The following is a 24,369-nucleotide window of genomic DNA, read 5'->3' on the forward strand; positions in this document are numbered from 1 at the left end:
GATGTAAAAGTCCCAAGAGAGACAGTAGAGAGAATTAGACCATGTGCAGTAGCAATGTCTTACAGATTCTGAATCTTGTGTTGAAGTTTAGGAAGAACATAATAGAATACTCAGTTATATGTTTTTTTTTCATTTTAAATTTCTGTTAATGCATTTCATATATATAATAGTTATAATACATAACTTATATTAGTGTATTAGTATAGTGATACTTATAATTTATAAAAATAAGTATTTGAAAATAGGAGATGTGTGCTCAAAATGATCTTTCTGTTATGGTTGGGGCATGCCGCTGTTCTTGAAACCTTTTCAGAAATTACTGCTCTTTTGTTAGTAAAATTGTTGATAGTTGATGACTTATGTTAAGTAGAGGCTCTCCCAGTCTCTTAATCTTCAGCATATCACTCATAAATCTAAATTTTGATGGATATGAGTTATCAAAAATCTGTATGGAATATTATTTTCAAAATCCCATAGGTATACTGGATTAACATAAGCTGCAAAGAGTTAGAGAGGGAAAAATAACTCTATCAACATACTATTTCTTTTTTTTTCTTGGTTCTAGTATAATGGGCAGAAATGGTGGAAATTCATAAAATGAAAACATTAGTATAGTAAAGGTATACAATAGGGATTTTTTAAGACATGCATTTTAAAGATACATATGACAATGTTTAGTTTTATCAAACTGACTTTAAACTGGGTTCCTATTTGCAGTTTCTACTATATCTTTGCCAAGAGCTATATGCAGATGTTTGAAAAAATTAGGACTACAAAAGTATGTTTTCTTAAACTTGTTTTTTAGGGTGAATATTTACATTGCATATATTTTGAAGCTTATAAATTTTTATTTTATTACTATTTCCCCCATGATCGTGTTTTCATTTATTTTTCTCTTCCTCTTCTCAGTTCCTTATATTTGGTGTGAACAAATTGGACTCAATTGAAGGGAAATAGTCCCAGATTCAGAGTGAGAGGAACAGTGAAAACCATATGGGAAGCTGGGTACAGGAACAAGGTTAAATAAAAGATGTCCATTTTTGGATTTTAAAATTCTTTCACACTGATAAAGTATGTACTCAGGAAACCCTGAGTCTGAAAAATACCTCATACACCTTGGCATTCAACAGATATTTATTTTATTCCTCCTACCATGTACAAAATGTTGTGCAAGAGGAATGAGTCACAATCAATGTCCTCAAAAGGCTTTAAAAAACTGTGTGAGGTGGAGATGGGAAGACACTAATCAGAAATTTGTAAGTTCAATAATGGAGATACATGCGAGTATTTCAGAGCAGAGAGGAAGGTACCCATTAGCCTGAGGAGATCAGAGAAGGCTTTCAGGAAAGGGGTGTGCCCAAGTTAACCATGAATGGATGAATGTATGCTAGCCAGGGATGGGGAGAAGATTGAAGGCAAAGAACCTCAATGACAGGGACAGTATAAATAAGGCATAGGGGTGCCACTGGCTGGATATGACTTCAGAGCCTTAGGATTAATGCAGGTTGGGCATAGGTGAAAAGGAAGGAGAGGTAGACTGAGGCCAACTCTTGGAGGGCACTATACATGCTGTTAAAGGGCTTGGACTTGATCCTATAGGTGAGCGGATGGCTGTGAAGGGTTAATTATAGAATGACCATGGGCACATTTACTTTGAAATAATTCCATCTGACATCTGAGTAAAGAATGGGGTTGCAGGAAGCAAGAATGTGTGCAAGAAGAGTTATTTAGGATGTTGTTGCAATAGGCCCAGGAGAATAAATGGCAGGCCGGCTGAGGGTAGGGGGAATGTGGTGGAGGGAATTTGCAAAGCGCCCTCTTGCTTTCTGAGCCATTGTGAATACTGATGGTTCAGAGATATGGGGCCCATTCGGTGAACAGGAATTATATGCACATGGTTTACCTTTGTTTCTAGGAGCAAGATGGTTGGATTCTATCCAGATGGTCCCCATTTGGGTAGTGGGAATATTGGCACAATGCCTCAGGCACTTAAAGATAAAAAAATTCTACAGTCATATTCCAAAAGCATAACAAGTTTTTACAATTTCCCAGAGGTGTAGTCATGCCAAGTATTTTCTTACAGTAATTTTTCTATGGTTACAAGTATTGCCGTGATGGACAGTCGCGTATAGACAATGGCTTTCTCAACCTGACATTAATCCCTAATAGCACTGATGTAGTAATTATCCACTGTATTTGGTAGCTGGCAATCCTTGGCACTAACACCTGTTATTTGAAATGAAGCCCTTTTGACTTTTAACAGAAATTTATTTTTATTTTTATTTTTTTTATTTTTTTTTAATTTTTATTTATTTATGATAGTCACATCACACAGAGAGAGAGAGAGGCAGAGACACAGGGAGAGGGAGAAGCAGGCTCCATGCACCGGGAGCCCGACGTGGGATTCGATCCCGGGTCTCCAGGATCGCGCCCTGGGCCAAAGGCAGGCGCCAAACCGCGGCGCCACCCAGGGATCCCTATTTTTATTTTTTAAAAAAGATTTATTTAGGGGTGTCTAAGTGGCTCAGTCAGTTAAGTGTCAGCCTTCAGCTTGGATCATGATCTCAGGGTTCTGGGATCAAGCCCCGCATTGGTGCTTTCTGTTCAGTGGGATATCTGCTTCTCCTTCTCCCTCTGTTCCTCCCCACTGTTCATGCTCATGTTCTCTCTCTCTCTCTCTCTCTCTCAAGTAAGCAAATAAATACTCTTTTTTAAAAAATAACTTAAGGATTTATTTATTTATTTATTTATTCCAGAGAAAGGGGGGATGGGCAGAGAGGGAACCTTGAGCAGACACCCTGCTGAGTAGACTCCCCATTGAGCACCTTAACAGAAAATTTTATTGTAGAATAGGAGGTCCTGCTTTTCTCAAGAAAGCCAAGTCATGGTGTTTACCAGTTGTAACTATAAAAACAAAATGATTAAAATTTGTTAATCTAACTGAATTTATTCTTTTTCCTTTCTTAATAGCTTTTTCTTATTAATTTACAGGAAAGAAAGTTTATCAGAGTTTCTTCCTAAACCTCTTTGAAATAACAGCATATTTTAATCAGAGACTTGTAAGTATCCTTTTCTTCTTTATTTAGAAAATTAGATATTCATTTTGTGGAAGAACCGGCTCCTTCAAGAGAACACTTGACAGGATATAGCTATACAATCTGAGTTGGCATGCAAAATTTGAATGAGAGTGAAGCACACAGAAAATCACCTCTCAAAAAGCAAAAGAAACTGACACCTCAGTCAGAAAACCTTCATCAAATCTATCTACAGCCAGTGAATGTTTGACTTATTTTTTGGCAGTTTCTCTTTGTTGACGTCATTTTCATTACTTTTTCCTCTTTTTGGAAATATCTGTGTGTCCGCATATTTCAGAAAGCCTGTAACATCAATAGGAAGGAAGAGGAAAAGGGTAGGGTGTGAACACAGGAAGGGGAAGAATTTGTATTCTGTTAAAAGCAACACGGCTTTGGGCGACTTTGTATTTTCTATTTACACTTTCAGTGAATTTTTATTTTTTTTTAATAAAATCAAAGCTAGGTCTCATAATAGCTAAGGTTCAGTCAGTTTTATCATGTTTTTGAAATGCCCGTTACAGTGCTAAATCCCCAAATGGGGAATCAGGGAGACCCTTCCTACTTCAGTTTAGCAAGAGGTCAAGACAAACACATCTTTTCACAAGCAAGTATTTTATTAAATAAATTGAGAAGACTCAATGAGGAAAAAGAAAAAAAAAAAAGCTTTGTCCTAAAAATGTCTGTAGCAACAGCATTTAATACTTTATTCCCTGAAAGTTATTTGAAATCTAATGTAGTCCTGTTCTAGCACTAAGGCAGATAGTTGTCATACAGAGTCTAGGGCCCACATAGATTAATGAATCATTCAGGTAACCAAGGTCTGGAGCCGGGTGGGTTCTTCATTAGGTGGGTAAAACCGTAGCATACTTCTAGGTTTCTTGACTCTAAATATTTGTGTTTGAAGGTTGTTGACTAGAAATGGTGACTACCCTGGATCATTTTATGGCTCTAGGACATCCCTGAAACACTGTTGCTTAGTAGTTAATAGTCATTTTATCTTGGGTAATCTATGATTAGTATAATGACATTAACATTGGTGTAGTGGCTAATAAAACCAACCAACAGGAGCTGAAACATATTTCTAGCTTGCTTCATCAGATAAGATCTCAGCAAATTGTTTAATTAAAAGGTGTACTAAAATCTTAATTATACATTCTGTCACAATATAGGTGGTTTCCTAGCTACATGACATTAATTTTTAGTTCCAATGTATCCATATTGTGAATCTTGCGTGTGTGAGCCAGTTACCTGAATTCTCTAATGGTTTAATTTATCAGTAAAATGAAATTAAAAATGCTTATATTATAGGCTTGTATGAGGATTAAATGAAATGATGAAACAATATGATATGAATAATAATATTGAAATAAACCTATACTGCAATCATAATTTCCTATCTCTCCTATATTGTTTCATAGACTTTGAGGTTTTGCCCACAGAATGATTTCATTTGTCCGTGTATATAAACTATTTATAAAGTCACTGAAAGAATGGTGAGAAAGGAGATTTTTGGCCACATTCCCAGATATTTTTAACAAGCATCTCAGATAATTCACATGAACATGATCCACAGGCTACCCTTTGAGAAACACAAATTTTTCTTTTAAAAATGAGCCTTGAAGTAGTTGATTTATCAAATCACATGGGAGCTTTCTAAAAAAAAAATACATATTTGTAGGGCTCCATCTTGGAGATTCCAATTTGGCAGGTCTGGAACAAGGCTTTGGACGTTGTGTTTCAAACAATTTTCCATGCTGATTTTGGTTTTTGCAAACCACTGCTTTACAGCCTCACCATATCTCTTAACTTTTTATTGATAAAGCTTATAGTGTGCTTACTATATGGAGATGATGGGATATCATTATGGGACGGTGCTTCAGCTAGTCCAGTTCAAGTTCCAGGAGTGAAGAGATGAAGTAGGATGTTTGTGTACATTAACCAGATTAACAATCTTCTCTACTTTGGTTGTGTAGCTGCCTTAAGTAAATCAAGGCAAATCCACAAATTGTGGAGCCCCTGATGAGAAAGGACTGTTGGAGACCACTTAGTTTAAACCCTTTGTTTCACAGAGGAGGAAAACGAGGCTCAGAGGTCTGCTGAAGGCCACAGGGCAAGATCAGAACTAACACTTGGATTTCTATGCTCACCTCAGTTCCATTTCCACTGCAGTTGGTTGACTGTGATGCTGCCTTTTCAATAATGTGCAGCCTGTGAAATCAGCTACCCCAGAGCTGGCTGTAGGCTTCCCAGCAGGCATAGAAAATCTGTATGAGCCAGCCTTCCTACCTAACTGTTCAGCTGTCTGAAAGTGACAGCTTTTTCCTTTCCATCTCCAATTCTCTATCCTGAATAACAAAGAGGCAAGAAGGCCAGGGAGGGCCTGAAGGACTCCCCAGGAGAGGCGGCCTGTTCTGGCAGTGACACAATCTTCTCAGTTGCCTTCCTGATTCTTTATCTTAGCCAGAGCCATCTGCTTTTTCTCCAACTCTCTATCTCTAGATGGCAGAGACATCATTGCTTTAGCTGTCATTTTACTCTTGCATCATTTTCTAGTACCACTGTGTCTCAAGAACTGTCTCGGGCACCAGAGATGTAAAATGAAGCTAGCTTGGTCCTAGTTTCAGAAGAGTTTACATTATCATGGGGAGAGAGATCAGTATAAAAATCTGCAGGAGTGCTTCAGAGTGTTACAGCAGCCACAGCTACTACTCCCAAGAATCTTGGTAGAGGAAGTGACAGTGGTCTGTTTTTGAGTGAAAAAAATTGTTACCCACAGGATAAATATGCAACATTTTGCAGCCACATGAAGAGAATGTTTCCAGGGCTTAAGGAAGAGAGCTAATGAAATCAGAGATTAACAAGGTAGGTGTTGGCATGATGGTGGGAAAGGGACACTGCAGCCTGTAGCAGACCTAGGTCTTCTGCTCATACTACCAACTCCAACCTATGTTACTTGCACCAGTCCAGTGAGACTCTTCAGGCCCCACTTGAGTGCTCAACTCAATTCATTCAAATAATGAAGTTCAAGTTGTAGGCTGTCGTATAGTCTTGGTAGACAGTCAGGTGGAGGAAAAGTGCCTCCCAGACAAAGTGCTATTTAAGCCAAAGCCTCAGTTTTTCAGTAGGTATTAATCGAGTGGAGAGAAGCTTTGGAAGAAGAATGCTCCAGCTAGGAGGAGCTCGTCCATCAGTGAAGGGAGTATTTCTGGGAGCTACAAGTCCTGAGTAGGGAGCAGTTTCTTTCAGCCACTGGACCACAAAGGAGGAGAACCAAGAGGCAAGGCTGGGATGTAAGCAGAACGTAGATTGTGCAGGGTGTTGTTAGTCATGCTAAGGAAATAGATGACTTTTTCTTGGTTTAAGGAGAATGGTTGAAGAGCTGAGACAATAAGATTTGCATGGCTAACATAAAGAATGGAAGAGGAAAACAAAACTGATCATCAGTGAAGGGGATAATCCAATTTGGAGATGCTGGTGATCTTAACTAGGTTAGTGAAAGAGATTGAGCCCAGAACAGTTGGTCCATCAATTAAAGAGCTATTTAGAGAATAGAGTTTATATGCCTTGATGGTCATGGAGGTGAGGGAAAAGGATGCCTGCTGGGCCTCTGACTTGTGCAACTGGGTGGATATTAGTGCTGTTCATGGAGAAAGAAACTCAGGAGGAGGAACAGATTTCAAAAGGAATTCGAGAATCTCTAACATGAGGGGATGAAACTAGCCAATCAGTCCTGGGGCTTTTCATACTCACTGGCCTTCCACATGCTGAGAATATCACACACGTTGTCACACTTAGTCTTCTCAGCTGTTGGAGATAGGATTATGTGCTCAAAAGATGTGAAAGCTGAAGCTCAGAGAGCTTAATGCCTTTTCCCTTAGATAATAAGTAGTGGAGCTAAAAGTTCAGATCAGAGCTAAACCAGGTTCATTTCATTCTAAAGCATGTGCACCTTCTATTTTATCACTCCCCTTTCCCTTTGAATCTGATACGTGTATTCCGTGAAAATAGGTCACTTGTAGAACACAAATAACTTTAGACTTCATGGATTGTTAGATTGAAGACATAAACTCTACCTTCTAACTGATCATTATCTCTCACCTGGAATACTGCAGTTGTCTCCAAACTCTTCTGATTCCACTCTTCTTTCCCAGTCTGCTCCATCTGCTGCCACCAAAGTGATCTTTTAAAGGTCAGTTTTAATCATCGTGCTGTTGCTTCAAAAATGTCAATGACTATCTATTGCTGTTAGGATGGAACAAACCCTTAACATGCCTCAATGATGTAGCCCCTGTTAACTGACCCACTTCGTCTTGTGCCACTTTCCACCTTCTTCTCTGTGCTTAGGCCACACTGGCCTTCCCTCTTTTCCTGTGCTGTGTTCTCCTCTGCATGAAATACTCTTCTTCTGCCTCTATATCAAGCAGCTAGCTTCTTTTCTTCATATCTCAGCTTATGTTGTCAATGAATCAGGTTCTGATAGACTCACAAAACAAACCACAGTTTGTATTTATACGTGGATTTGTGTTCATTAGTTTTTTCTCACCCATTAGATTCCATGAAAGTAGTTATATAACTGTTTTGCCAGGCATATAATTGGCACTCAATAGATAGTTTCCAAGTCAATTAATAAATTTATAAAAGAATGAATGCAATCCTACATTAGCTAAGTTATATTTGATTATTTCTTTGGTATATTATTATTTAGAATTGAAAAAAAATATTTTCTTTATTCCCATAAAATAAGCTTAGTTTCAGTTATGTACAACATTGTTATTTAATATCTTGATGATATAGTATTTCCCCTGGTACTATATTATAGTTGTTTTTCCCTTTCTGAAGTCGATTTTCTTTCACATGATAAATGAAGCTAATTCTAACAGCATAGTGGTAATTACTGAATTGACATTTTTTGGATTAAACCAATTAAACCAAAGCAATTAAAACTTGGAAATGGCAACTATAAAAGAACGATATATCATCATTCAGTGTACCAATGAAGAATGGAAGTGTGTTATAATTAGTTTGTAAATGTCACATCTTTATTGTACTTGCTAATTAAATGAGACTTTTCCATCTCAGCCTTGCTGAAGATAATTTGGAATTTTCATGAGTGATATTTTATTTTTTTCACTCAGAATGATTCTCTATCATGTGACTCTCATAGTCTAACAAATGAGACTTGGATAACGCCTAGTGAAGAATGCCACTGATGTGCCAGCCCTTAGCCCTCAAGTAGTGGTGGGCTTTCAGTGCTCAAAATAGGCTATCAGGACTCTGGACTGAACACATGATTGAGATGGATTGGGATAGAATATAGCATAAGAGATCTTTGCAACTTTGCAATCTATTCTATGGATATATTGCTGAGACCTCTTAGAATTGTCTGTGAACATTGACTATGGTTACCTAGCCTTTCAATCTTAAAGGGCCAACTGTAGAGATTAGATTACATGAGCACTTAACAAAACAAAGTTCTTTATTTTGAATAGCCTGTAATTCTACATAGAAGAAGGAGCAAATTGAAGATGGGTGGAAGAAGGCTTACATATTAGAGATGAAAGTTCCAGGAGGCAGTTTTTTTGGCCACTAGGGTGACGATTTATGATCTAGTCCAGCCTTTACCAACATGGGGATCCCAATCTCCTAGGATTCTACAGAATTATTAGAGGAGTCCGCAAGCCATGTATGTATCTGTGTCTAAATAAACACTGTCATATGCCATATATATATTAACATTTTCCAAATGTATATAGATTGTTATAAAAATGAGAATTAGCTGCTTTGAAATATTTATTTCATAGTACCTTTTCACCTGGTGTATATTTTCTCAGTCAGATATCTAAAAGATGTAGGTTCTTCAACCTTGAGGCATCATCTTGCATCAAACCTCAGTGAACTATTGTTCACTGTATTTCCCATTCTATGGGCTGTACAAACTTTTTTCCCCCCACACCTAGTATTTCTGAGATTCTTCAGATTCCAGGACTCCATCCTGAGTGTTACCTGTTACTTTTCTCATCTGATGCTCTGGTTTCTCTGCTCACCACTTTCTCTGTTTTCTACGACTTTTTGATGCTACTGCAACTCTCTCTGGTTGAAATCAGACTCGGATTGTCCTCAGCGTCCTCTCTTTGTTGCCCAAAGCAGAGATATCATTAAGGTGGTTGCAGTGCATAGTAAACTTTACCTGAGACTGGAGGATAATATGAGGGAATTATAGTGCAGAAATAGGAAACATAGCATTAGATATTCAACATCATTACTACTAGAGTCCATTAATTATGTCCATTAATGGGGGTCCCTACTGGTTGGCTCTGTCCTTATTGTCCAGCCTTGTGTCAAGTGTCTACCCTTCTTCCACAGGCAGAGCTGCTTCAATATTGTCCTGCCTCCCTGGACTCTAGGCTAGAATCCTTCTCCCTGAACATATAGAAATTAGTACATGTTATGATTTTATATCCTGGACGTTATTATGCAATTCAGACCCTAAAGAATACAATGTTAAAATTACAATAGTAAGTAACTGTTATTGTCTAAATATCATCATTCCAAGGTAGGATTATCATTTAATGAGCCTCCTCTACCCCAACAATCTACTTCCAAGCAAGAGGGCTTTCCAGTCAGAGGGATGAATGATCCTTTTCACAAAGCCTTAAAAGAACATGGATTGGTGTCTAAGCACAGCACAAGGTCAAGATAGGACATGTCTTTCCCTAATAGACTTACAATAAGAAACCTTCTCCTAAGTAACATAAAGGTCTGGCCTTCATAGAATGGGGTAGCAAAAGGTCTAACTTCCTCTCCCACACACACCCAAAGACTTGCCTTTTCCTATTGCAAATTAACATCCACCATGTCCACAGGTGATCTAATGTTTAAAAATGGTTTTATCCTTGAAAAAATTAGAAATAATCATTATTGTAGTAGGATAAATGCTGGTTCAGGTGTCCAGTGACATGCTGTCTAGACTCAACTCTGAATTAATAAAATCTCGCCATACCAGCAATCTGGTCTTCTTTTCCTCGTGTTTGGAATCAGGATTGTTTTGTTAGTATAATTTTTGTTTGTTAATTTGCTGATAACCAAAGCTCCTTCTAGCTCCAAAACTCTCAGATATCTCCAAGTCACTTATGGAATGTCAATTGTTTTGTTTTTCTCTTGACTGTCTTCAGTAGCATTGATTAGTTTGGCTTTGCATCAATTCTATGAATTGTAAAATAAGAAAAAAAAATTGGATTAGGTGTGCTGTGATCAAAATCAGATAGACATTTGAGTGTCTTCTGCAAAATGTTACATCTCAATTTTTAAAATTAGCCTATTGAAATATTTCCATATATCCTTAAAAGCAGAAAACATACTTACTAATTTTCACCCAGCCACTGAACTTCACAGGTCATTAAAAATGTGTTATGAAAAATTAGTCACTTGCCCCCCGGTTATTGATGGTGATAGAATTACGAATTGAATCATATGTTTCCATCACTCTCCTTAATTTAAGAAATGAGAGTTAGCATTAAAATAAATTAAAGAGAGAGACTTTGTCAGAATGCAGATATTTTAAAAATACGCTATTAAAAAGACTGAACATTCTATTTACAGCTATAATTACTGCTATGTATATGAGAAATAGAGATGAGAATATCTCAGTGTATGTTCCCTAGATAAATCTTGAGGCAAGTTACAGAAAGTATTAAAAGAGAAAGAAGATTCTTAGACTCCAAAGAGTTTACTGCATGCATTAACTAGAGGTGAAATGGCCGCTCAACTTGGCCTCAGCTGAATAGATGCCTGTGAAAAAAAAATACACGATGAAAATATTATGTTATGACTGGGCTAGCTTAAATTAAAAATACATCAAAGAAACATGGTATTTCAGACTACAGATTTAGAATTTACTGGGAAACAAGTTTTGAATTTTAATTTTGGCAATTAATATTTTAAAATAAGAAGACTATTTAAGTTAACAGAAGATAAGCAACTCTGCTTTCCCTCCATGATTCATGGATGATTTGCTGGGGAAGGTCGCACACACGTAGATAAGAAAAAAAAAAACCCATGAACATTTGTATTATTTTCATTATTTCCTAATAGGGGTTTCTGAAAATGCCAGGATGTTCCTCTCTCCATACAATGTAATGTATGATTTTTATCACTGTCCTGCCATTCCCAACATGCAAGGCTTCATAGTGTTTAGAAACCTTAGTACTCCAAGGTGGAGTATGTAGCTTAGAACTAAAGAGTCATCTTTTCTGAGACTAAAAGACCCAGGAATAGTCTCCTGGTGACACAAGAGTGACTTGCACAAGTCTACATTCTTCATTCAAATAAAACAAGAGCTATCATGTACATACTGGTTAGTTTTTCTTTAAACTCACACTTTTTAGTACAAGTAAGATATATTTTTAGTAAAATTTACCCATCTAGCTCAAAAAATTTTAGGTTTTGAGGTTATTGCAACAAATGCATCTAGTCCATAGGTCTTAAAAGTGAAACAACTTGCCTTATAAATGCTTATAATTAGAATATACTTTAATGACTACTTTTCTTGTTAGTTTCTGGCTGTTTTTTATGAGTGGAAAGTTTAGGTAGGTTAAAGCAGATTTGTGGGAAGGTAAAAGGAGTGAAAGAGGTGACAGCTAAAAGTTACTTCATTACCAGAGAGAAAACTAAAAGTCTAGGTTCTCTTGCCTACACTGCAAATGGAAAACAAAGGGACTTAGTCATTGAGGAAACATAACAAGACAGGGTCAAGGGAAACTGAGGCTCAAAGAGGTTGAGGAATCTGCCCAATGTTATATAATTGGTGGTGCTAAACACACAGATGTGACTGCTACCTCCCTGCCCCAACCTTAAACATAGGCAGAAGATAAAATACTGACAATTCAGGAAAGTCTTACACACACACATACACACACACACACACACACCGTCTTTCTCAAATAACACTTCTGTTAGCTAATTTGCACAAGTGCCACCATTAACGATGGGCTTCTTTGGTCTAAGACCTTGTCTGGTTAGGGAACCTCACATACAGCATAATTCTGTGAACTAATTAAGCAAATATTTGCCAAGAGCTGATCTGAATAGGATGAAGAGGAAGAGGACACTGAAAGGTCTACAGCAGGAGTGGGGTGGGGAAAACAAGAGAAAATTGAGGAGTGAAGACTGTGAAGGGGGCAAAGCTGTTGGTCTGGGAGAGTTTGCAGTTGACCAGAGGCTATACTGATTATGTAATGAAATTGTGCTCTAAATGTGTTCTGATGTAGGGGAGCCTGGGTGGCTTAGTTGGTTAAGTCTGCCTTTGGCTCAGGTCATGATATCAGGGTCCATGGATCAAGCCCCAAGTTGGAATCTCTGCTCAGCAGGAGTCTGCTTCTCCCTCTGTCTCTCCTTCTCTCTCTCTCTCTCTCTCAAAAAAAAAAAACAGTCTTTAAAAATAAATACATGTTCTCTCATATGATCGTGTAATGCTTGTTTCCCTTATGTCACTGCCTTCATATATTGATTCTCAGCATTTGTCCTCTTACAAGCAGCTGTTTTACATTGATCACCTTTCAAAAGATTTTTCTGATATTTTTATTCTGAAGATGCACATCTATAAATTAATGTCTCCAAATATTAGTTGAATTAAGTGAGATCTTCTTCAACCTTGCCTGTTTCTTAGTTCATTATTTTTTACGGTCTCTTTGAAAGACCCAGAAATATCATTTAAAAAAAAGATTTATTTATTTATTCATGAGAGATGCAGAGAGAGAGGCAGAGACACAGGCAGAGGGAGAAGTAGGGTCCTAGCAGCAAGCCCTATGCGGGATTCGATCCTAGGACTCTGGGATCATGCCCTGAGCTGAAGGCAGATGCTCAACCACTGAGCCACCTGGGTGTCCCAAGATCCAGAAATATCTTGATCAATGTCATCCAGAATGTTCTGACCCCTCAGGCTGACTTTCCCAGGTAAATAAGCTGTGGAGAGCAGTTGTTTCTGCTATATTCAGTGTATCCATGTTTCCATGCTTCCTTCCTCCTCAGCTTTCCCTGCTAGTGAAGATCTTCAGGACTGTCTATAATTACACTAACTTTCAGATTATTATAAATGAATCAGCTTTTTAGTATTTTCTTCAGTTATTTTAATTATGATGGATTTGGGAGAATTTTTTATACTAAAATTCTTCAGCATCCTTAATCAAATGTCGAGGGATAACAATGAGATGTGAAATGGATCAGTGTGGCAGATTGACTTGAAATGTCTTTCTTGGTTCAGAAATATTGCCAGGCCTAGGGTTTAAATGAGCTAATGTTTAAAATGCCAACAGAGCATTTTCAGGTTTGATGACATAAGCTTCCTGTTTGCTCAGACAGGATCTACAAATGATGTGGATTGCACAATCAGATCGATGTGTGGAGTTCAATGGGAAGGTATTCATTGAACAACTACTATCCACTGTCCACATGTAGAACCTATTTGTTATTGTCTCCCAGGAGGTGTGATCTTCTAGGGGTAAAACAGTCACCCACACAGAACTTTTTGTGAAAAAAATATTAAACTTGTTTAGTGGTGGACTTCAGGGTCGACTATTGGAGTGAACGGTGAAAAAGCCTAGGGGGTGGCTGATATAGCCAAGGCCCTCGGTATATGTCTTGATTAGAGCAGCTCTGGAAAAAGTTAATTTTGTGATGTATTTCATTTTTAATCTACTACAGGAAAATTTGTAATAACCTTGGAAATTGGATGAATAGATCTCTCAGGCTATGCATATGCATTGGTATACTTTATTAAAACAGTTATTCTGTATGTTGGTAAACTGAACACCAATAAAAATTAATTTATTAAAAAAAACAGTCATTCTGTTTGGTGATACATGCTGTTAGGGAAGCCCAATAATTTATGGACTTATGTTTGTGGGGTTTTTTCAGTGTATTGTTAGAGAACCTGACCTCACGCCTTTCCGACAATTCAGTCATTCCCAAATTTGTGTGGCAACATGAATCTCCTTGAGTGCTTATAATGTACATGGTGTCAAACACACTGAATTGGAGGTTCTAGTCTGTATTGTTAACAGACGACCCAGGTGAGCCTTATGAACAGGCAAATTTTGGAATCTCTAGTTTATCTGGCTTAAGATTAATTTTAGGTAAATTGGCTTTTTACCCACCCTTGCCCCCTCTCTTCCTATCTATTTCTCTCCCTCTCCTCTATCAAGACTTAAAAACAAACAAATAAACCTTAGCAAGAGCTAATTTGCTTTAAATGTACTTTTAGTTTCCAGGCTGGCATAAGTGAGATACATTTTTCCCACAGACCTATTTTTTTGGTCTTCTTTCCGCTATTTAATCAACAGTTAAGGTGAAAAATCTTGTTCTTCTCTGTGAAGTGGCTCATAAGACGGAAGAGGAATTAATTTACACTGCCTGGTGTCAGGATGCATTATGATTATGTTGACAAAGCTATAAAAAGAAAGTATCCAAAGCTTATTAAAAAATTCCAAAGAGGCCCTGTTAGAGCAGATGGATGAAGCAGAATGCTTGATCATTTAGCAGCTACTGAGCTGAAGGATATTCGAGCCAACGTGTACACAGCTAGGGCAGCTTGGAGAAGGTCACCAAATCATAGTTATACCTTTCAAGGGGAAAGTTCAGAATTTTACAGTACAATGTTATAATTATTTTTCTTACTCTATAAAAATGACTAAAAAGCCTGGTAAATACATTGCAGTCAATAGTGAATTGCCTCCAAGAGGTCTTTTTTTTTTTTGTAAGATTTTACTTATTTATTCATGAGAGACAGAGAGAGAGAGAGGGAGAGGCAGAGACTCAGGCAGAGGGAGAAGCAGGCTCCATGCAGGGAGCCCGATGTGGGACTTGATACCGGGTCTCCAGGATCACACCTTTAACTGAAGGCAGCTGCTTAACTGCTGAGCCCCCCCAGGCATCCCTCCCCTAGGAAATATCATAGTGGATTTCCTTTGTTGTATTCTTTGGAGCTTCCTCTCATTTATAATCAGAAAATATCTTTCCACAAAATGCAAACCAGAACTACAACAATAGAGTTCAGGAAAAATAAACAAATAAATAGTCTAGAATTACCCCCCCCCAAAAAAAAGTCTTATGGTTTCTAAATAAAAGTTAATATTGACTTCTTACTGTTTTCATTGAATTCTGCTAATTGTGATGTAAGAAAAATTGGAAGGTAAAAGTAACAACCTGAAAATAGCAGTAATTAATTTATTGAGAATTATACCACCAGCAATGGAAATTTGCTTTCATCTTACTCTGTGAAGGAATTTTGAGATCTCTGAATGTGTGTGGTCACAAATGATATAATTATACCATATATGTATATCATATAATAGTTACTAGAAGTCTAAAGAGAACAAAAAATTTTTATTCAGTGTGCATATTATTGCAATCATATGATCTTTATTTTTAAGATTCAAAACAATGAAAATTTTCATATTAGACAAATTGTTTGAAAAATGTACTGAGTTTGGTTCACCAGTATGGAAAGTATGAAGTTCAAAGCAAGAAAGTATTCTTTTTTAAAAAAATTAATTTATTTATTCCTGAGAGACACACAGAGAGAGGCAGAGACATAGGCAAAGGGAGAGAAGCAGGCACCCTGATGGGAACCTGATGTAGGACTCGATCCCAGGACCCCAGGATCACGACCTGAGCCGAAGGCAGAAGACGCTCATCGACTGAACTGCCCAGGTGTCCCAAGAAAGTATTCTTGATAAAGTGATTCATACGTATGGTAGATGGTGTAGTAGGTGAATTTTAGGTGACATTTGGTCCCTAGCTTTATAATTCTTAACATTTCTATGCTATCTAATCTCTCCTAAACTTCTAAGGGTGTGACTCTAGGAGGGAGGCAGTAAAATGAAATGATTAACCCATGTTTTGGAATCACATGTAACGGCTTAAATCCTAATTTAGAGCAAGTTCCTAATATCTGGAAGATTCAATTTTGTTTGCCTCATTTGAATTATGAGTATAATTCCCACCCTATCTCACCTGACCCTGTATCTCTAACATTTGTGGGAAGGATTAAATAAAGTAAGGCATTATAAAGCAATACCTAGGTAAGTAAAGGCTCAATTAAGAGCAGCTGTTTCAAATGTGTATGGCTGATACTTAAAATAATCACTCCTTTACACTTCCTTTGATGCTTTTTATAGACATTGTTTGTTGTGCAATAATACAGGTTCACTTAAGTTTCTGATTAGTTTTTTTCAAAGATTTATTAATTTATTTTAGAGACAAACCACAAGTGGGAGGGGCAGGAGAGGGAGAGAGAATTCTAAGCAGACTCCACGCTGGGTGTGAGATCTTGACTTGGGGCTCCATCTCACAAACCTGAGATCATGACCTGAGCCAAACAAAGAGTGGGTGACGACCTACCATAGCACCCAGGCTCCCCTGATTAGTTTTTTTAAATGTCAGCAAAAAGCCATAGTCTTAAAGGTCAAAGTTGTTTCTGAAAATAACCTTGCTTTTGAAAGAAAGGATTTTTAAGCTATCTATAACTGGAGAACTGGGAACAGACTTTAGAATGGGAAAGAGTATATGACAACATAAAAGTTACTTTTTGTTTCTGAGGAGAGAATTGAATCATTCAGTAGTGGTGAGAGAGGAATTCAAGATGTGATGAGGCCCCCCTAGTATTATCTGAGTCTCTGGGAAGGTGCCCAGGATCCCAATTCACTGGGTCGAGCTGGAGGGGAATTAAGCAGTAGAAATTTGAATGAGGTTAGGAAATCCAAGTATAGATGGAACTAGGATTTAATTCTCAGGGAAACATAGCATCTTAAAGAAGCTTCGTATTTAGTAGAACCCTAGAAAGGTAGACAGACAATGGTGAGGAGAAGTGCCTCAGCAGATGAGCCACATGGAAGTTCCCAGACCCTCCCATAGGGGTGCAGGAGAAAGATTGAAATGACCTCAAGAAAGGCACAGGATAGTTTAAATAGGCCATGGGCCCTAAATACCCCAGGATTGGAACAAAGAGGATGCAGATGTGTATACTTCTACCTGAGGTTCTGGTTATACATGAGACAATGGCAGTGGATCTCAGTGCACAATGGTGGACAAGTGGTAACTCCGTCGCGGTCAGTGTGGTCACAGGACATCTGCACACCTGATGCCTGTCTTCCCTATACCTAAGACTCCCTTTCTTTTTAAAAAAAATTTTTATTTAAATTCAATTTGGCAACATACAGTATAACACCCATATACTCATGTATATGTGTTCATCCCATCAAGTGCCCTACTCAGTGCCGATCACCCAGTTGCCCCATCCCCCCAACCTCCTCCCCTTTCACAACCCTTTGTTTCCCAAGTTAGGAGTCTCTCATGGTTTTTCTCCTTCTCTAATTTTTTTCTCCCATTGAGTTTCCCCTCCTTTCCCTTATAGTCCCTTTCACTATTTCTTATATTCCATGTATGAGTGAAACCATATGATGATTGTCCTTCTTTGATTGACTTACTTCACTCAGCATAATACCCTTCAGTTCCATCCACGTTGAAGCAAATGGTAGGTATTCATTCTTTCTGATGGCTTAGTAATATTCCATTGTGTATGTTTATGAGGTTCCCTTTCAACAGAGAAAGGAAAGTGGGATTGGTGGTAGGTGTGTTAGTCACCTCCTATTCACGATTTCCACCTGAGGATTGTGGGGATGATAAACCCGTGACACCTGACACTGAACAGATGTGGTCAGATGCAATCAAGAGCTGTTTATTAGTCACATATACTCATAGTCATGGGCAGGAAGACACTTTAGGGCTCACAGGGAATGTACTTGGGAACAGAGTAAACAACCAAGGCTGTGGGAGGCAGGCTTTGTAGTATTAAGAAGGTGGCACTCCTCTGGGTTCCTCTGGGAGGATATGATTGGCTTGTTTGGATAATTCTTCAGGCAGTCAGGAAACTGAAACCTGCTACTTAGGGATGAGCAGGAATTACGCATGGTCCCTTTGATAGGGAACACTGTTTGGCAAAGGGACCTTATCCATGAGGGCAGTGTGAGGAGAAGAACTTGTGATTAGGCTATCTGAGGTCTATTTTTACCACATGTCAGAGCAGAAATCTGTGTGGCATTAGTGTAGGGAGTGGATATCCTCAGGGGTGGGCATGAGTTTTTTACTTTGTGACTTACATAGTACTTGAGGAGCCCATTCGGCCTCTCAAACCTGCTGCCTAGGACTGGCTATGAAGGAGCTGAAAGTTTGATTGCTTTCTTCAAGATCCCAGTATTGTGCATTCTGCTCAGTGAAATGAGTGCCTTGGTCACTATTAGTGTATCTTGAACTCCAAAGGGGATAAGGAACATTCTAGTGAAGCTTTATATTGTAGTCTTAGTGTATATATGTAGAGAAATGGGTTACCTTGATTTTTATTTTGGGTATTTGTGAAGTGATTCCCAGAGTTCTTTACCCCAAAGGGGGCAACTTGTAGGCAATGTACAAAAATGTCCAGATGGGCCCAATTGTTATTATCTGAAGTATGCCAATCCTGCTGACCCTTGGGTTCTCATTTTATCAGAGACATTCTGATTAAGGGATAAAAGCAGCAGTTTTCCACTGAGTTCCATCATGTATAATGGTGGAGATATCATCAGTAAAATGTATGCACTCCCATTGCTGGCCATTCATTTAATTCTAACGGGCTCCCCAAGTAGTTGGCTCTGGCGAAGGCATGGGCCTCCACCAGCACTGTGGCATCTGTTGAGAGACTGAAGACAGGACAGGCCACCCCTTCCGCAGGTAGATTATATCAGGGGGCCCAGGTTTGACCATATCCAGTAACAAAGAAGGCTCAGAAGCTATGTTGAGCTTTTGGGGTGCTGCTTTAATAACTGAAGGCATAATGGCTAGCCAGCTGCAAAGCGTCACAGGCTTAAGGTTTGTGAGAGCTGTATTTCCAGAAAAGTCCATTGTATGGCCAGTAATTGCCACTCTAATGGTATATAATACCAAGCCAAGAAAGGCATCAGAAGCCCATGGGCAACTCATGGCCAGCAGACGTGACCCAGAAATTCCAGGAGCCATGAAAGATGTTTGCTGAAGCCCCTGTGGTGAAGAAGCTTCTGAGGGCACAAACTGGAGTGCTTGCTGATTTCAATTTAGACAGTGTTAGAGCCTTTTATTGGTGGGACCCCCCCCTTCAAAGTGGGCTAATTTGTAAATAACATTAGTGACATTAAATGAAATTTGTAAATGAAGTATATGTTACCTTCCGAACCCAAGAAAGGACTAAAGATGTTGAAGTTGTCTGAACCATGTGAGTGCTAAGATGGTCAATACCTATTTCTTTTTAATTTTTTTTTAGATTTTATTTATTTATTTACTTACTTACTTACTTACAGAGCATGAGTAGGGGGAGAGGCAGGAAGAGAGGGAGAAAGAGAATCCCAAGCCAACTCCGTGCTGAACTCCAACAGAGCCAGATGTGCAATCTCTTGACCCTGAGATCATGACTTGAGCCAAAATCAGGAGTCAGATGCTTGACCAACTGAGCCACCCAGGCTCCCCAAAACCTTTCTTGATAATCTCAGGGCTGGAGCAACTGTCAGTTTATCAAGTATCTTTCAGAGATTTAATGGAGGCATCAAGGCCTTTCACTATGTGTGGAACAATGCTTTATCCCCTTTTTATGAGCTCTTTTGTGACTATTTTGTGTCTTTCATGAGTACGTCAAACAGATAATGTCATACCTGTGCTCCTGGAGAAAAGTTAGTGTAGTTAAGATTTTGCCTATAAAAATTGTGTACAATGTCGAGGCTGTTGAAGTATCCCATCGCTATTCCTTGTAAAGGGGAATTGTGTCCCGTCAGTGGTAAAGGCAAAGTGTCTGAGAGTCTGTTTGAAATAGGCATTGAACAGAACATATTAGCCAAATTTATAGTAGCAAAATATTTACCAGTCACTGATTGGATAGAGTCAGTGATTTCAGGAATTAGGTTATTGGGTGTAGAGGTCTTAATGGGATGGGACCGTGGCATTACAATTGTAGCAATCCCCTGTAGGCCGCCATTCATTTGTTTGAGATTTAAGGAACAGGTCAAATAAGGCTGTTAAATGGAATAGCAATGGGATTAGGGAAGGATTCACTCATGACCTGTTACATAACAAGTTTTTAATCCTTGAAGACCTTGTTTGAATTACATTCAGTCATGTTAACTATTTTAATGGGGTGGGGAGAGTGAGGAGTGGGACATGGGTCATGGGTTCTTATTTTGTTAAACCAGTATGTGTTGAAAACTTAATTTTCATTTTTTTTTGGGGGGGGGTCAGAGTATCTGTGCCCACTATGGGATATTTTAGGGCAATGAGTGCTATAGCCATAGGGAATTTAAGCTACACAAAAGTTCTTATAGTTAAAAGTGAGTCATACCTATTTGCCTTCTACCTAATATTCAGCAACTCCTTTAAGTAAATCCTTGATTAAGGGGGATACCATGTTTTGGTTAAGACCAATTGGTGAATTTCTGCAGATATTAAAATTAATTCAGGGGTGCCTGGGTAACTCAGTTGGTTAAGTGTCCAACTCTTGGTATCAGCTTGGGTCATGATCTCATGGGTCATGGGATCTAGCCCTGGGTCAGGCTCCACACTCAGTGGGGAGTCCGCTTAAAGATTATCTTCCTCTGCTCCCCCCTGCCTCAAATAAATAAGTAAATCTTTTAAAAAAATAACTCAGAACTTAGATTGTAAAGGCACACAAGCAATCAGTGTCCTTTTATTTTTTGCTATATAAATTTTTCTAGTAAATTTTGGATTTCCAATTAGGTCAAATTATGGACCTCTGTTTTAAGTTGTTTTTTATTGGTTTTATCTCCCTGTATTCAGAATTATTTCTTTGTTTTATTTTTTTATGTATCTTGTAATTGTTGTTGGTTGAGGATGCTGCTGTCCAGTCCTCCCATATTTATAAGTTTCTTCCCCCAGAGAACCTCAAATCAGTCTGATCAGGTTGGGGGGGGGGTCTCCCCAGTAGCAATAGTTTATGGTTTGAATTAACCCCTTCATGGTGCCACAAGGGTGCCATGGGTGGGTTGTAGAGGATTAGAATCTTTGTTGCAACAGAGACAAGGAGAACAGAGTGGCACCGGGAAGGGTTGTGGGCCTACCACCAGACTTGATGGATAAAAACCTTCCTCTGCTGTGGCCTCACCTCTTCTGTCATGTGGACTTCCTTCCCCCCGTTTAAATTCCCCGTGAATATTTTAGGTTTTTAGGCACATAAAATTGCAGCTTTCAGTTTCTGTCTGCACAAATCACCTGCAGTGCAGACGTTTTGGATATTTATGGAGAACCATTCAGAAGCTTGGTAGCCTCCTTTGTAGGGGGTTGCCTTTTAATCCAGGAAATACCAGTCTTCCTGGGATCAAGGTCCATGTCCAATAAAGTCATTTTGTCTATGGCTTGTATGGAGACCATAAAGCCAATAATTGTAGGATTTGCCCTTTGGTGTGCTGGTAGGCAGCAATACTGAACAAAGCCTAGGTACATTGGCTATGAGTTTTGTTTTGGGAGAACAGTTGAGTACCAATGTTCCTTCCTCCCCCTACCCTTTTTTTTTTCACCAGCCCCTGGGCCACAGGCCACGATGGATGTGCACCTCGATACTCCTGAGGGTCAGGAGAGCGCAAGCAACAGTGGCAAGGGAAGCAGCGGCACAGGAAACCAGCAAGGTCACTACCCTTGCATGAACAACAACAACTGGGATGCCATGCTCAATTCTCTACTGGGTGGTGATCTCCTTTCTTTCCACAATCCTCACAAGAGGCTATCTATTTCTGGGCCTGTCCTGGAGGTGCACAGTTCAAACAATGTCTGTATAGCTTCCCTCAGGCAGCCGGTGATAGTCACCAGGCCAGACACAGTGATGTAGGCTGATCCTTGGTAAGCAGGGCCCACCTGCCAAACAGATTAAGCCCGACATCACCAGGTTATACTGGGGTACAGTGAAATAACAATTCTCATCTTGGAGGCAAGAGAGTTTTAGGGTGGGAAGGGATGGCAATGGCTGGCAAAGACAACAGAATACCACACAGGACATGGCCCAAGCCTGCCAGAAATTAGCTGTTCCATCTCAGGCAGCCTCACCATATCACAGAATCAACTAAGTTAACCAAGTTCAATGAATTAAGGCTGACCAGGTGTCCTTAGTCATAGTGGAGCATATCATGTGATTTGGGACACAGTGGTTTCTGTTGCCTCTTATCCACCCCATTGGTAAGGGAGAGATTCCTGCCTTGAGGACCTGGGGATGGCTAAGCACACAGCACTTGACACTGTAGAGGTGAGATTGATAGCTAATTATTAGTCATACATATTTATAACTCATGGAGAAGGATACTGAAGGCCATGCAGGGCCTCATAGGGATGGTACTGAGGAACAGAGTGAACAACCAAGGGACTATAGGAGGTATACTTTGTAGTAACAAGAGTGTGTGGTGCCTCCTGGTTCTTACAAGATGAAATGATTGACTGGTTTGAATAATTCCACAGGCTGGCAAAATCACAACTTAAGGATAAGTAGGAACTGTGCCTGGTCCCTTTGATAAGGAGGATTGTTTGGCCAGGGTACCTTATCCATGAGAGCAGAGTGGGAAGAGGGAAACATATTTAGGCCATTTGAAGCCCTCTCAATTTTCCCAGATGTAAGGGCAGCATATAATATTGAGCCTTAATTTTAGGCCTTACACCACATGGAGAAATGAATTCTGTGTATGATTGTGAATTGGTTGGAAATTTACCCAGAGAGAATAAATTTTAATGTGGAAGTGAATGATTATACTTGAAATCAGAAGACTGTTTTCTTCTCTGAAAGAAAAATGGGGATCTGTGAGTTAAAATAAGTTCTGTTAAAGAATAATATACTTACATCATTGCATATCTTTTTTTGTTTTGTTTTGTTTTCTAAGTAAAATGAGTATCTTGCTGTTACTTGAGTAAAAAATCATTTCATTGAAGGGAGCCTGGGTGGCTCAGTCAGTAGAGTATTCAATTCTTGATCTCAGGATTATGAGTTTGAGTGCCATGTTGGATGTAGAGATCACTTTAAAAAAATATAAAACAAAACCCTTTGTCTCCACCACTATACCATGAAATAAGCTAGTGAACATTATTAAAAAAAATATTGAAACTTAGCTAAAACTTCCTTTTATGGAATAATAGAAGACTTAATGTCCTTTAGAAAACCTTAGTACACAACACTCTACAAGGTAGGATATATTTTCAAAAAAAAATGTAAGCTTTTATTTATTAATTAATTTAGAGAGACAGAGCGTGCACACACATTGGGGGCAGAGCAGAGGGAGGAGAGAGAATCTTAAGCAGGTTCCATGCCCTTTGCAGGGCTCAATCTCATGACCCTCTGATCATGACCTGAGCCAAAATCGAGAATTGGACATTTAACCAACTGAGCCACCCAGGTGCCCCCTCTTCAAAACGTTTTTTAAATGTATGCTTATGTTGGCAAATAAGAGAATGCTTCATAAGCCCTGAACAATGAAAAATCACAAATCTAAAGGCTTGTGAGTGGTGTACTCACTGAGTTCCCCAGTAATTCACAATATCTGTTTTTAAAAAGCCATGTTCTGGGGACAGGAAAAGAAACTTAGGAACCACTCAAGTTGAAATATCAAATTGAGTCCTCACCATAAGCCTTAGGCTATGAAGAGTGACATGCTGAGTCGAAAGGTAATGTGGGAAAACCCTAACCTTCAAGGGAAGACAGTAAGGATACTTGCCAGTCTTGTCCTTGACTTGGGTGGAAAGGGAGGGAAAATTTTCCTGATCATTTATTACCACAGGGGGAACCTTAAATAGGTTTGCAACTTTGTAGTCTGAAAATTTTCCTGCTGAGAATTTAAAGCTAATCAATTGGGTAGTGCTCCTAGGCCCCAGGGGAGGCAAATTCAGAGCCTATCTAAAGGAGAACACTTTAATTAGGGTCTGAAGTAATTTGAAGTAAAAAGTTTTAAAAATATAAGTTTACAATAAAAAAATCATAAATCATGCAAGGAACTGAGCCACCATGAGATAGATTATACAGAAACAATATAATCAAGTATAAAGAATTCAGATATTAGGATTATTCATGCAGAATTTTAAAAAATAGACTTATCATTTTGATAGGATAAATGAAAATACTTAAGTTATGTATGCCCAAAGAACAAAATACTGTGTGATACAGTGAGGCAGACTTGAAAAAGAGCAAAACATATTGTCTAGAAATGGAAAATACAAACCAAAGCTTGATGTGTAGTTTATGTAGCAGATAAGACACATG

The 24,369-nt window shown here is 38.8% G+C and overlaps 1 protein-coding gene across 9 annotated transcripts in view; it reads left to right on the plus strand.

Moving 5' to 3' along the window:
* PKIB (cAMP-dependent protein kinase inhibitor beta) overlaps window positions 1–24,369 on the plus strand; it is a 201,764-nt gene that overhangs the window by 157,527 nt on the left and 19,868 nt on the right. For 6 of the 9 annotated variants that reach the window (XM_055311720.1, XM_055311721.1, XM_055311718.1 and 3 more), the window contains 2 exons: window positions 2,992–3,059; window positions 21,659–21,763. In XM_055311720.1, the coding sequence (XP_055167695.1) occupies window positions 21,679–21,763 (85 nt within the window). In that variant the 5' untranslated portion in view covers window positions 2,992–3,059; window positions 21,659–21,678. Of the gene's footprint in view, window positions 1–2,991; window positions 3,060–5,886; window positions 5,937–21,658; window positions 21,764–24,369 lie in introns of those variants that run through there. The other 3 variants (XM_055311724.1, XM_055311723.1, XM_055311725.1) reach the window with 2 other exon arrangements.

Source organism: Nyctereutes procyonoides, unplaced genomic scaffold (genome assembly GCF_905146905.1).
Source record: "Nyctereutes procyonoides isolate TBG_1078 unplaced genomic scaffold, NYPRO_anot_genome, whole genome shotgun sequence".
Taxonomy (NCBI): Eukaryota; Metazoa; Chordata; class Mammalia; order Carnivora; family Canidae; genus Nyctereutes; species Nyctereutes procyonoides.